Here is a 14,648-nt window from a genome sequence, read left to right as displayed (position 1 = left end):
GGGACGTTCAGCCCGTGGAATGGAGCCTGGACCAGGCAGTATTTTTTCATCGCTGGTCTCAAGATGGGGATATCCCAAGGTGGACCTGTTCGCCAGTGGTCAGAATGCGAAGGTAGAAACATATTTCTCCCTCAGCCCCACCGACAGAGCATGGAAAATAGACACCTTCTCCCACCCGTGGCACTTCAACCTAGCCTACGCCTTCCCTCCAATCCCCATGATAGCAAGAACACTACAGAAGGTACGGGCAGAACGAGTCACTACAATTTTGATAGCTCCCTTGTGGCCGGGAAGGAGCTGGTACGGAGCCCTGCAAAACATGACTCAGGATGGTCCAATACTCCTGCCCCAGAGGGACAACCTCCTTCGCCAGGGCCCTCTACTGCACCCAGACCTGCGCAAACTGAACCTGGCGGCCTAGCTACTGAAGCCGGAGTTCTAAAAGCTAAGGGTTTATCCGACAGGGTGATCCAAACCCTACAAAGAAAACTAGTGACTAACGCCATTCACGGAAAAATTTGGAAGAAGTTTTCGTCCTGGTGCTCCCCAAATCTTCCAGATCCTTTCCATCCCAAGATTACACAGATCTTAGAGTTCCTCCAGGACGGCCTAGATCTGAGTCACACCAAGTACCTTAAAGGTACAAGTGTCAGCCCTTAGCTCATTCTATGATCAGGACTTGGCGAGTCGTCGATGGATTAAACGGTTCATGACCTCGGCGTCTAGGATCTGTCCCAGACTCCGTAGCCTGATTCCCCCTTGGGACACTAACCTGACAGCTTGACGGCCGAACCGTTTGAACCTCTGGCTTCCACAACGTTGAAAAACTTGACACTAAAAACAGTGTTCCTGGTAGCAATCACTACCGCAAGGCGCATAGGAGAGCTACAGGCCCTTTCAATACAGGAGCCATATTTAACCATCATGGAAGATGGCATCATCCTAAGATTAGATCCTTCCTTTATGCCTAAGGTAGTCTCGAGCTTTCACAGGAGCCAGGACATCGTGTTACCCTCCTTCTGTCCAAATCCCTCCAACGCGAAAGAAGGGTTCCATACCCTCGATGTACGCAGAATAGTCCTCTTCTACCTACAGCAGATGGAAAGTTGGAGGATTGATCAGAACCTATTCGTTCAAATTGCTGGCCGAAATAGAGGTAAAAAGGTGGCAAAGAATACAATCGCCAATTGGATCAAGCAAGCGATCAGCCTCGCCTACTCGTCACAGAATGTTTCCCCTCCAACATCATTAAAAGCCCACTCTACTCGTTCTGTAGCAACATCGTGGGCAGGAAGAGGGGATGCATCTACAGAGCAGATATGCAGAGCTGCCACCTGGTCGTCTGTCCACACATTCACCAGACACTATAGACTAAATTTCAACAGGGATTTAACGTTTGGCAGGCTGTTGTCCCTCCCTAAGAAATTAGTTGTTGGTATTTCTCCGATAACTGCTGTCGTGGAAGGTGACTAGAGAAAATAGAATTAGTCTTACTGGTAATTTGGTTTCTGGGAACCTTCCACGACAGCACTAATTTCCCTCCCTACCTGATATTCTACTGGATGATTCCTACACCTTGGTGGTAACTATACATGCTAGTGTGTACAGAAAAAACACTGGAGGTAATAGGAAGGGGAGGGTTATTTAACCTCTTGTGCGTTTCCTGTCACCTATTAGGGCGGGGAGACCTCCTCCGATAACTGTTGTCGTGGAAGGTTCCTAGAAACCGAATTACCGGTAAGACTAATTCTATCTTTTCTTTTTTAAACAAGTATTCACTTGTTCGTCTTCCACTTTCAAAAAACAGGTTTCCAATCGGTCAGCTCCTTGTACTGACCCCTCCAAACTGATTAAATGTGCAATATTTAAGAACACAAGCGAATTCAAACTTTTTTTTTTTTTTTTTTAACAAAAAAACTGATCTGTTGTGGACTTGTTTGCATATCACTTCTAAAGTGGAATTCTCTGCAAGTGCTCTGGGCGGAAAAGAGCACTTCCACTGTTTTATGACACAAAATGGGCTAGTTAGAAACAATACATAAATATCCATAAAGTATGAATTCCCTCTGGGATACTGCCAACCGAGAGGGCTATGTTACCAAATTATCAATTACTATTTCACTTTAGTTGTGTTTATTTTGCTTACATGGCACAATCCTATTCTGTAGCACTTTACAGAGATTAGATAGTGAGCCTCAATGGGGACAATGATATTGTCCTCATCAGTATGTTGTGTATTCTCCCAGTGCTTCTATGGGTTTTCTCCCACACTCTTTGCAGATGTTGTCCTTGGTGGGATTGAATCCAGGACCACAGTGTCAATCACTAAGCTACTGTCAGTAACGCATGTTATGAGTGTATTGGGCTCATATAGATTTCTAAAATCATGTACATGTTGCTTATCTATTTCTTGCAGACTTTCTCCTTCTGATGACACTGCCTTCTATTACACTTTTAACACTTTTTTATTGAATGAAGTGAAAGAACTGCAACCTACATTACTTTGCTCCCATTGGAGTGTTTATGGTGTCGGGGCATGTGTAGTAACCAGCCATGCATGTTTACAGTAGAAAATCAATACACGTTCAGCATCATTACCAGGTCTTAATATTTAGTTTTTTGTTTTGTTTTTTTTCCTTTCATCGGCAGAGTTATCAGAAGTGCTGTGGAGTATGGTGATGCATTTTGGATTTATTGAGTCAAGTTACAAATGGGGCATTGTTCTAGTACCTGTCTTTGCATTCTTTGCTGTGCTGACAGTAGCCATCTTGTTAGTCATGGAAGGCCTCTCCGCTTTTCTACACGCGCTCCGTCTACATTGGTAAGTGGGAGAAAATTATTTTTTTGTAAGTTATTGTTACATTTATTTTGGTTTCAGGTAAGCTGTCATAACTCTTCAGCAAAATCTGCATGTGCTAGGGTATGTGCACACACCATGTTTATTTCTGTGCAAGAAAAACGGCATTCTAATGTCCCAGCAAAGTGAATCAGATTTCTAAAATTGTGTACACATTGCTTATCTCTTTCTTGCAGATTTAAACATATTCTACAACATATCAATTTTTTCAGCATTTTTTATCCATTCTAATGACTGGGGGTAAAAAAATTGCTTTATTTTATATTTTCTCATGTGGCATTATTCCTGTCGAGACTTTTTTTTTTTTTTTTTTTTAATGCAGAAATGTCTGCAGCGAATACTTAATGTGTGCACATGCCCTTACAAAAGAAAAATTTACAGCTTGTAAAATTAACTTGCTGTGTATTGTGTGATTCACAATGGTTTTTTTTTAACGTGTAGGTATAATATAAAAAATATATAAATATGTATATTCAGTACAAAATAGATATGGTAGATGCTACCGGCAGTCCTATGTAACACACCATATCTCACAGTGGTAATCAGGGCTGTGGAGTCGGTATAAAATGGACTGACTCCGACTCCTAAAATATATAATAAATTGGGTACAGTAGTTCAATGCAGAATGTGCTGAATATTTTTTCATAGGAATTTGGGAAAGTTATGAAATGTCCTATAAATGGCTGTTCTATTCCTGATCTAAGGCTACATTCACACACAGCGTTTTTGCTGCATTTTTTGTGGATACGTTTTTCAGCTGCAAAAGCTGATCAGATTTTTAAAAAACCGCATCACCTGAAAGGTTTTTGAGCTCATAGATAATGTTTTCAATATCAAAAGCAGATTAGAAATCTGCTCTATCCATCCATTTATCCATATCTGTCTATCCATATTGTATCTGTACCAAAAGAATGAAAGCTGGGTAGCACACAGACTAGCACTTTCTGCCTGGCAAAGGAGGAGGAAAGAGCGTCTCAAACATTACTAACAAGATATTTTGTAAGTGACAAAGTTACTGTAACTGACAGCAGATATGTCTAAAAGACAGCTCATACAGCTTGTTGTGAAGGACGGTGTACCATTATCGTTATTTGCACGACCAGCTTTTACAGCTCTTAATGGAGAAATGGCCGCAAACTTGGTGTTTCTCTGGAAAGAGAAAGTATTAGAAAATTAGTGATTGAAGAAGCCCTTAACCAAAAGGAAGATCTTAAAAACTCTCAAAAGACGCTTCATGTTTCTTAAAATGGATGCCTGCACACGTCACAGAGTGAACTATTTTGCCATCAATGTTCGATATGTTTGTGACAACAAAAATTGCTACCAACACGCTGGCAGTAAAAGATACTAAAGCTCATCACAGCAGCCAGTTTCTCCAGGCCTTAGTGGAAAAAGTTCTGCAAGATTACGAACTCAAAAAAGAACAGGTTCTTGCTATTGTAACGGTCAATGCTTCGGATAATGCTTCAAACATAAGTACAATTACACTGATGAATGAGAGTAATGAACAACAGCTAGAGGAACATTTAGGATTCAGTATGTTTGAGATGGAAGGACACAGTGCTGTTCATGTAACTGAGGAACAAACAGCTATTACTACAGAAGAACAGCAACATTATACTGTAGAAAAAGATGATCTTTTTGAAGCTACTTCAAAACACTTTCCTATTCATCACATGCGCTGTGTTGTGCACACTAGGGTGACCGCAAAAAATCGATGTCGGAGTTTTGTCCGTCTGGACCCCACAAAACGATTCCCCTTTCCAGATATTGAGAGAGCCAAAATTTGAGCTTGATCAAACGACGATAACCCGTGCCGCTCGTCGCTCAAAGTTTGAAAAAATCCAAATTGAGGTATTTTAAGATTTAGGTATTTTGCATAGTCTGTTAGACTATAAAGAATGTGACAACAACATTGCAGAAGTAGCCCTGACCAAATTTTCGAAACATTTGTGGTATTTGAATGCAGAGTTGGTGGGATTATCGTTTTTTGATCCCACCATTACAGACAATGAAAAGTTGTTAATGGCTAATAAATTGCTCAGTAGCACAGATGAACCATCAGAGCATGCTAGGGTTGTAAATCCAAAAGTTAGGAAAGAAAAATTAAGAGGTAGGAAGTAACCGACTTTAACGACCTTCTGACAAAAGATGAAGAACAAAAGCAATATTTCCTGCAAGTTGTAAGCAAATGCCGAGCATTATATTCTGACGTTTCAAAAACTACTTTAACAAAAGCTCTACAATAGATTAGATAACTATGTAAAATTATCAACTCATGTAGGTTAGCGTGCTCTGATGGTTCATCTGTGCTACTGAGCAATTTATTAGCCATTAACAACTTTTCATTGTCTGTAATGGTGGGATCAAAAAACGATAATCCCACCAACTCTGCATTCAAATACCACAAATGGTTCGAAAATTTGGTCAGGGCTATTTCTGCAATGTTGTTGTCACATTCTTTATAGTCTAACAGACTATGCAAAATACCTAAATCTTAAAATACCTCAATTTGGATTTTTTCAAACTTTGAGCGACGAGCGGCACGGGTTAACGTCGTTTGATCGAGCTCAAATTTTGGCTCTCTCAATATCTGGAAAGGGGAATCATTTTGTGGGGTCCAGACGAACAAGATTCTGACATTTTTTTCCCCCCCATATGAGATCCAGTCACCCTAGTGCACACGCTGCAGCTGGCAATAAGATAGTCTGCAAGAGGGACATGCTGGAAATCTGATTGGAAAAGTGAGGAAATTGGTTATTGCCGTCAGAACCCCTAAAATTTATTCCATCTTGAAGAGACGTGCTGGGAAAGGGCAATTGTTGATCAACTAAAACCGTTTCTTATAGATATGGCGAACCCTCAGGGAACCCTAAATGAAGGTCAATGGACACAGGTGGCTGAATTGAAGGAATTGCTTAATCACCCATTTACTGTGACTAAAAAAATTACAAGCTGAGGATTTAACTTCTGGCATTTTCATCAGGGAGAGGAAGAACTTGCTATTTTGCTGTTTACTCGCAGATGGCATTTCTACTTCAATGAAATGGAGAGAGACACAGCTATTGGAAAATAAAATTTTTCTGGCAGCTATTTATGTGGATCCAAATCATCGTATATTGCTTGATGATCAACAGCTTACTAAAGGAAAAGAAGCTCTGACTGAGGTAGCAGTTAGGATGAGTGGCCTACAGGAGGACTGCCAGGCGCAAGAGGACTCGGGTCCTGACAGTGCTACTGCTGCCATATCTTCATCCTCATCAGATGAGTTTGACTTTGACAAGTATTTGGATGACATGGAGCAGGCAAAGCGTTGCCGCAAGGAAAAAGATTTCACTCAGTCTCCTATAGCAAGCAGATTGACCATATTTCAGCAAAATGTTTCACTTGCTCTCAAAGAAATAGAAAAATTCAACCATTAATCAAAACTGACTGTGCATGAGGCAAATAATTTATACCCGGAAATTGTTAGAGATGTTGCCCGTGTGGTTACGGCTTTGCCTCCAACCCAAGTTATTGTAGATAGGTTGTTCTCTAGCCTTAAAATTATTAGGTCAGATTTGAGGTCATCTATGAGGGAGGATCTAATGGAGGCAATTCTATTTCTTAGAACAAATTCATAGACTGCACAAATGTTATTTAGTATGTTTTTGTTGAAAACTGTTTTTTTGCCACTTACATAGTTCATTACATTGTGTTGTATGTATGTGTGTGTATGTGTGTGTATGTGTATATATATATATATATATATATATATATATATATATATATATATATATATATAGTGTATTACATATTTACAATTTATTAGTTTTTTTGTGTTCTAAAGTTGTATTCCAATAATTATGTTCTATCTAAATATCCTGATTATTGTATCATACACATGATTTAATGTCTGATGTTCACATTTTACTATAATACATTTTTCACTTAAATATAAGCAATATATGTGGGAGTCCGGAGTCGGAGTTGGTGTAAGGGAAATTGAGGAGTCTGAGTCGCAGGTTTGGCTTACCGACTCCACAGCCCTGGTGGTAATGCTGTTAGTGCACCTAATGTAGAAAGAATACAAGTAATATCTATGTTGACACTGTGTTCCAGGGAAAGCATGACTCTCCTATAGTCCTGCTGCTTCTGACACCAGCCTAACCCCTAAGGGCAGAACTGTGTAACTCAGATAGCAGGATAGTATGACTATTGTATGGCACAATATCTTCTAGTTACATTTGCACAGAGGTTTTGAAGAAACTGGAAGGGAGGTTGTTTGTAACCTCTTTAAGCACTGACCACAGATCTTCTGTAGATGTAGGCTTGTGCAAATCCTTCTATCTCTTTATGCAATCCCAGACAGACTGTGGAGATAAGGGCATATCACTTCTAGGACTCCTTTTATAATGAAGATGGTTCTTAATCACATTGGTTATATATTTGGGGGTTGTTGTCCTGAAGCAGAAAAAATTTCGAGCTAAACAGACGCTTCGCTGATGGTGCAAGAAGGATCAGAGAAACACAAGCCACAAGACTTATCTTTTGAGCGCCCTTTGCAAAGAATACACACGATCTGCAACTGCCACGTCTGAGACAGTTTTTATACCAGTTAATACTTGAAGAGTGGGACATCTACAGCCAATGTAAACCAAAGATGAGGATCATGGAACATGCAGGAGTGATAAAACTAGATTTTGGGTACTCACCGTAAAATTTGTTTCTCGGAGCCTTCATTGGGGAACACAGGAAACATGGGTGTATGCTGCTGCCACTAAGGCTGTGTGCACACGTTGCGGATTCTGCTGTGTTTCTGCAGCGGTTTTGGCCCTGCGGAAACGCAGCAGTTCTGCTGACATGGTTCAGTACCATGTAACCCTATGGCTTTTCAAAACCGCTGTGCTCACGCTGCGGTTTTTTCCACGCGGTTTTGCTGCAGTTTACAAACCGCAGCATGTCAATTGTTTGGGCGGTTTCACACCTTTAACATAGTAGAGGTGTGAACCGCAGGTCACTTTACCTGTGGTTTTACCTGCGGATCCGCACGGAAAAACCCACAGCTGAATCTGCAACGTGTGCACATAGCCTAAGAGGTTGAGACTATACAAAAAAAGGGGTTAGCTCCTCCCCAGCAGTATATACCCACCAGCTGGCAGAAAGCTATTCAGTTAGTGAGAAAGCAGGAGAAGCAAAGAGCATAACAGAATGAACGTAACAGATAACAGCAGAACCTGATAAAAACAATAAACCATAAACAAGGGTGGGTACTGTGTTCCCCAAGGAAGGCTCCGAGAAACAGATTTTACGGTGAGTACCCAAAATTTAGTTTTCTCTTTCGCTTCATTGGGGGACACAGGAAACCATGGAACGTCCAAAAGCAGTCCCAAGGGTGGGAAGAATAATACCCTAAAGTCAGGGCTCAGGCCACTGTGGCTTGCAGGACCTTTCTACCAAGGTTCGCATCAGAAGAAGCATGAGTATGAACCTTGTAGAATTTAGTAAAGGTATGAATGGAGGCCCATGTAGCAGCCATGCTGAGCTGCGAGGCCGATGCCTGACGACGAACTGCCCAGGAGGCTCCCATCGAACATGTGGAGTGTGCATTAATCCTCAGTGGCTGTGCTCTACCTCTTAGATGGTAAGCTTCCAGAACGGTGGAACGGATCCATCGAGCAATGGTAGACCGGGACGCAGGAAGACCCCTTCGAGGACCCTCAGGGATAATGAACAGAGAATCTGAGCGCTGAAAGGGCTCAGTCCTGGACAGATAAACTTGTATAGCGCTTACAAGATCCAGTTTATGCAATGACCGCTCTCAGGGGTTCGATGGAGATGGACAAAATGAAAGTACGATGTCCTCATTCATGTGAAAGCTGGAAACCAACTTGGGGAGATAGGAAGGAACTGGACGCAGGACCACCTTATCCTAATGAAGAATCAGATGAGGAGAACGACAGGAGAGCGCCGGCAGCTCAGAAACCCGTCTGAAGTGATCGCAACCAGCAAGGCGACCTTCCAGGAAAGGAATGTGAACGAGATGTCATGTAGTGGTTCAAATGGAGACTCTTGTAAAACATCAAGTACCAAATTAATGTCCCAGGGATCCACTGGTTGATGGTAAGAGGGAACGGAGTGGCCCACTCCCTGAACAAAAGTTTTAAGCAGTCGGCGAACGGCTAAATTCCTTTGGAACAGCACTGAGAGAGCTGAAATCTGTCCCTTAATGGAACTAAGACAGTCTGGATTCCAGACCCGATTGTAGAAAGGATGAAACACCATTGGAGTGATTTGATGATCTTCACACCAGCAGAAATATGCTTTCCAGGTTCGGTGGTAAATCTTGGAAGACGAGGGCTTTCCTTGCCTTGATCATAGTTTGTATGACCTGGTCAGAGAACCCAGCTGATCTCAGCACCGCAGCTTCAACAGCCATGCCGTTAAACTGAGAAACGGATAACTCTGGTGGAAGAGCGGCCCCTGCGCCAAAAGGTCCGGACGATCCGGGAGTCTCCATGGCGTGTCCACTGTGAGGTTGACTAACTCTGCGTACCAGGGTCTCCAAGGCGAATCCAGGGCGATGAGGATCACGGGAATTCCTTCCGCTTTTATCTTTTTGGCTACCCAGGGGATTAGCGACAGACGTGGGAATAGGTACAGAAGGGAGAACTCTGCCCAAGATATCGCTAGTGCATAGCGACCGATTGCCAGTGAGTTGCGAGATCTGGACACAATCTGTGGAACCTTGTGGTTGAGTCTTGACGCCATTAGGTTGACGTTTGGAATCCCCCCACCTGAGACAAATTTTGCGGAAGACTGACTGGTGCAGAGACCATTCGACCTGTGACCAGCCCTTCTCTGCTGAGAAAATCTGCCACCCAGTTTTCGGCCCCTGGTATGTGCACCACGGAGATCGCTGGAACATTCCATCCGCTCGGCCCAAGACAGGATCCGATCGACCTCTGACATCACTGCCCGGCTTCGAGTCCCCCTTGGTGATTGACGTACGCCACCGCCGTGGCGTTGTCGGACTGAACCCGAATCGGGTATCCATGAAGAAGTTCCTGCCATTGTACCAGGGAAAGGAATACTGCTCAGAGTTCCAGAATGTTGATGGGGAGAGCGGATTCCTGAGCTGACCACCAACCCTGGACCGTCAGATCCTGGAAGACTGCTCCCCAGCAGAGAAGGCTGGTATCTATCGTGACTATTTTCTAGTGAATAGGGAGGAAGGACCTCCCGAGATGGATCGACTGAGTGTGTGCCGAGCATTTCAGGGACTGTTTTTATCTGTGGTGGAATCGAGACCACCCGATCCAGGGAACGAACAGACTTGTACCATCTCGCCAGAAGAAAGAGTTGGAGAGGGTGCGTGTGAAATTTGAGCAAATTGAACTGCTTCCATTGCGGCAACCATTTTGCCTAGCACACTCATGCAGAATAGGAGGAAGCGGGATGAGCAATCTCTGAGATCGAACTCCGTGTATGAGGGCTAGGGATTTGTCCTTGGGTACGAAGATCTTTGCTTGGGCAGTGTCGTAGAGCATTCCTAGAAAAAAAGACGTTGGACCGAGGTCAGAGAGGACTTTTTCGGTGTTTACTATCCAGCCTAGCAGAGTAAGTGTCCAGGGTTATCTGCAGGCTCTCCTGACACGCTACAGGGGATGTGGCATTGATGAGGATGTCGTCTAAATAGGGAATGACGAGAATGCCTCGGCTGCGTAGAATGGCCATCGCTGTCGCCATCACCTTGGTAAAAACCTGGGGGGGTGGCTAGGCCAAACGGCAGTGCCGTGAATTGAAAGTGAACCCCCTGAATGGTGAAACGACGAAACCTCTTGTGTGGGGGGAAAGATGGGAATGTGTAGGTAGGCATCTTGAATGTCCACCGAACCGAGTAATTCCCCTGGTTCCATGGAGGCTATTACAAAAGGAAGAGACTACATCTTGAAGTGACGCAGGCGTACGTATCTGTTCAGGAGTTTGAGGTCCAGAATGGGATGAACTGAGCCGTTTTTTTTTTTCGGAACCACAAACCGGTTGGAATAAAAACCTGAAAAGTGCTCTTGTATGGGAACGGAGACTTTGATGCCGGCTTCGAAGAGGGAGTCAATAGCCTTGAAAAACCCCAGAATGAGAGAGGTATCTCTTGGTGGACGGGACTCGAAAAAGCGAGATCGAAGGAGAGCGGAAAACTCTATTGTAACCGTAGGAGACTGTGTCCCGTACCCAGGCGTCGTCGACTGACAGCCAGTCGTCCCGAAACTGAAGGAGGCGACCGCCCACCTTGAGAGGATTCCCAGGTGGGGACGCCCAGTCATGCAGACGAAAACCTGTTGGTGCCTGACCTGGGGTGCCGGCGCTGGGTAGGTCTTGAGCACCAGGTCGGGGCCGGCTTAAGAGGGCCCATTCCTTTGAGGCACAGGGAATCTGTCTTGTCGCGGGTTGTTCTGTGGTTGAAACCTCCGAAAGGACCGAAAAGGAACAGTGTGACGTGGCATAGGCTTGACCCTCTGCTGTGGTAGAAGCGTACTCTTCCCTTCCGTAGTGTTGGAGATCATCTTGTCCAGCTCTTCTCCAAATAGACGAGAACCGTGGAAGGGAAGGCCTGTGAGGGACTTCTTTTGATGCAGAGTCAGCGTTCCAGGCCTTAAGCCACAGGACCATATGGATCGCGACGACGTTGCCGGCTGCTATGGCTGAGCAGGCAGGTGCATCCAGAAACGCGGACACAAGATGTTTACCCGTGTGGTCAATCTGGTTTGCCAGATCAGCTAGGTGGTCGACCTGAACCTCGGTGACAATACCTCGGCGGAGATGCTTCGCTCATGCGGAGACTGCCTTTTGCCACCCAGGTGGTGGCAAAGGACAGGCAGAAGGTAGAGCCTGTGGCCTCGAAGACGGACTTAGCCAGAATCTCAATGTGTCTGTCAGAGGGTTCCTTTAGAGAGAAACTGTCAGACAAAGGGAGTATGGTTTTTGTGGCCAGCCGGGAGACCGGATGGTCCACGGAAGGAGACACTACAAAATTTTTAATCAGGTCAGGCTGAAAAGGATACAGGACCGTTCATGCGTCTTCTCTGGAAGCACTTGTCTGGGTGCTGCCATTCCACAGCGAAGGTCCTGTTGAACTCGTGGTTGGCAAAGACACGGGTAGGGTGCTTTTGTTTTCCTGAAAGACCGTGTGATCAGAAGGAGATGACCCAGAGTCTTTAATATCAAGAGTCTCATTAACAGCAACACTCAAACTATTCACTATCACACAGTTTTGAAACTTGTGCTGAGTCCAGATCAGAATCTGACTCAGAACGGGAGTCTGACTCTAGCGCCTCTGGAGCATCTGATGGAGGGGACGGAGGGGAAACTGGTGCCTTGGAAGGTGGTGATGATGAGCTGTACGGTAAGGCAATGCGGGCACGCTTTCTCAAAGAGCTGGACTTCCTCTGAGGGGAAACCCTTTGGGTATGTGAGGGGTTGTCATCCGATGCATCAGGGGGTGTAGTTGAGACCCGCTAGCAGCTGCAGGATTAGGAAGCCGTTTCAAATCCGAGACCCAAGTGTGAGATACCTTGGTTAGGTCAGCTACCGACTGAGACAGAGATGTCACCCACTCGTGGGAGGGGGTACACTCTGTGCGAGTATTGGGGGGCTCCTGGGAAGACCTTTTAGATTGTCTGTCTGCAATTAGAGCAGAGGGATGAGGTGTGACCAGAGGGAAAATTCTTGTTACAGGACGAACATGCAAAGTGTACTACAATGGGAGGAGGACGGGAGAGAGGCTCCCTAAGGATAGACATGGAAAGGAGAGAAGCTATGAGCCAGGGGAGATCTGCCAGGGATGAGAGACGACATCCCCCCCCCCCCCCCAGTGACAGCTTACAGACCTTGATCCTGGCCGGGAGCAATCCGATGAGAGGAGCTGCTGCTGTGAGGCTGCAGAGCGATGAGAGGTGACGCTGGAGCAGGTGGCGACCAGGAGCTGCTGCTTAGGGGCTGCAGAGCAGTGAGCTGTGGAGCGTAGAGGAAATGGCACAGTTTCGTGGGCGGAGCCTATCGGGCACACAAGTCGCGCTCATTTGAGGCCAGGATGGAGGGGGGAATCTAGGGGAGGCGCGCATAGATGACCAGCAGAATGAGAAGGCGCGCAGTGCTGCAGGGAAGGTGGGGGAGAGAGAGCTGCTGGGAGAGGTTTTCAGAGCCAGGCAGAGCGTCGGTGCCAGTGATTGGCCAGGCGGCGGGGGCGTGGCCTAGCGCTGAAGTAGGCCCAAAGTGAAGCCAGGGACAAAATTGGTGAAAGGAGGCTGCAGGGGGAAGCGCGGTAGGCGCCAGGGACAAAATTGGTGAAAGGAGGCTGCAGGGGGAAGCGCGGTAGGCGCTGCAGATAGCCGAAGGGGACAGGAAAGGGAGCATAATGAGGCTATATGGAAAGGAGAAACCTGTGGACACCTTCCCAGCTTTGGCCAGACCTCAGGAAACTTAGATAGAGATATATTCTCTTAAAGAAATTTTATATATATATATATATATATATATATATATATATATATATATATATATATATATATATATATATATATATATATAATATTTCTTTTTTTTTTTTTTGTAAAGGAGCCCCCCGCTGCCACATTCATACGTGTCCTGACGGGAAATGTATCCCTCTTCACAGATGCAGAGCTGGAAGACTATTCTGTGGTGTACCTCGGGGCCACTGGGCATCTCCGGTAGCCGGGTAACTAATCAGTCTTCCTCCCCTGAGCGACCGGCTATAGAGGGCAGGTGGCGTAGGGGGGTAGTAGCCAGGACCAGTCCGTATCTTCAGTCTTGCGGATGCCCCAAACACGTTTGAAGTGTTATGAGGCATGGGGTCCTGCCTGGTAGACACGAGAGGGTACAGTAGTGACGCATTCCCACACTGTGCTTCCGGTCTCAAGGGGGGAGAGTGCAGAGCGGAGTGAGCTGTTACACCCCATCGCCCGAATCACAAGCTGGACCTGAAAAATAGACCTCATTAATAAAAAACAACAAAACCTAAAGGTAGATACGGGGCTGAGAGCAGCCCCTGTCCACCTCCTACTGACACTAAGCTAAAACTGAATAGCTGTCTGCCAGTTGGTGGGTGTATACTGCTGGGGAGGAGCTAACCCTTTTTTTTGCATGGTGTCAACCTCCTAGTGGCGGTAGCATACACCCATGGCTTCCTGTGTCCTCCAATGACGCAAAAGAGAAATATTACTTATTGTACATACTGTAGAATAGATAACTGTTTGTTTTTTTTTAACAAATATGCGTTCATATATAAATGCATTGTTTGGGCAATACCTTTTGTATATAATACTGTGAAACAAATCTTTTTATTTTTGCTCTTCTGCAGGGTGGAGTTCCAGAACAAGTTCTACACTGGCAGTGGATACAAGTTTACTCCATTCAGCTTTGAGCCATTATTCTAATTCAGTCATCAGTATTCTTGTTCCAAAGTCTGGAGTCTGGCATCTAAAGGGAATTTGCATATTGGGAAATGCTTCTGTATACTCTACTGCACAAATTAAACTACTTTTAAGCACTGTTGTATGTAGCCTTTTCTGATACATATTAGATATTCTGCAGTACTCCCACATTGCAAGAAAACTGTGCCATGTCTTGGAATCTGGTCCACGTGCAATCTTTTCTCTGCCAGCATTTCCTATAAAAGGATATAGAAAGAGTATCTTGCAGACTTGTGTTATCAAATTTAGTTTTATTTATTTTGTTGTCCCTTTACAGAAATGAATGATACTCAGACGCAGTTTATCAACACAAACAAGTTTTA

General features: G+C 44.9%; 1 protein-coding gene across 4 annotated transcripts in view; it reads left to right on the top strand.

The window, feature by feature from the left end:
• Positions 1–14,407, top strand: part of LOC141048581 (V-type proton ATPase 116 kDa subunit a 3-like) — a 91,780-nt gene extending 77,373 nt beyond the window's left edge. For 3 of the 4 annotated variants that reach the window (XM_073544299.1, XM_073544300.1, XM_073544297.1), the window contains 2 exons: positions 2,650–2,821; positions 14,214–14,407. In XM_073544299.1, the coding sequence (XP_073400400.1) occupies positions 2,650–2,821; positions 14,214–14,289 (248 nt within the window). In that variant the 3' untranslated portion in view covers positions 14,290–14,407. Of the gene's footprint in view, positions 1–2,649; positions 2,826–14,213 lie in introns of those variants that run through there. The other variant, XM_073544301.1, reaches the window with a different exon arrangement.
• Positions 14,408–14,648: the final 241 nt, after the last annotated feature.

Source organism: Dendrobates tinctorius, unplaced genomic scaffold, assembly GCF_039654945.1.
Source record: "Dendrobates tinctorius isolate UK_male_01 unplaced genomic scaffold, ASM3965494v1 ptg000137l, whole genome shotgun sequence".
Lineage (NCBI taxonomy): Eukaryota > Metazoa > Chordata > Amphibia > Anura > Dendrobatidae > Dendrobates > Dendrobates tinctorius.
The sequence above is the reverse complement of the archived record's forward strand: the minus strand, read 5'-3'. Positions and strand labels throughout refer to the sequence as shown.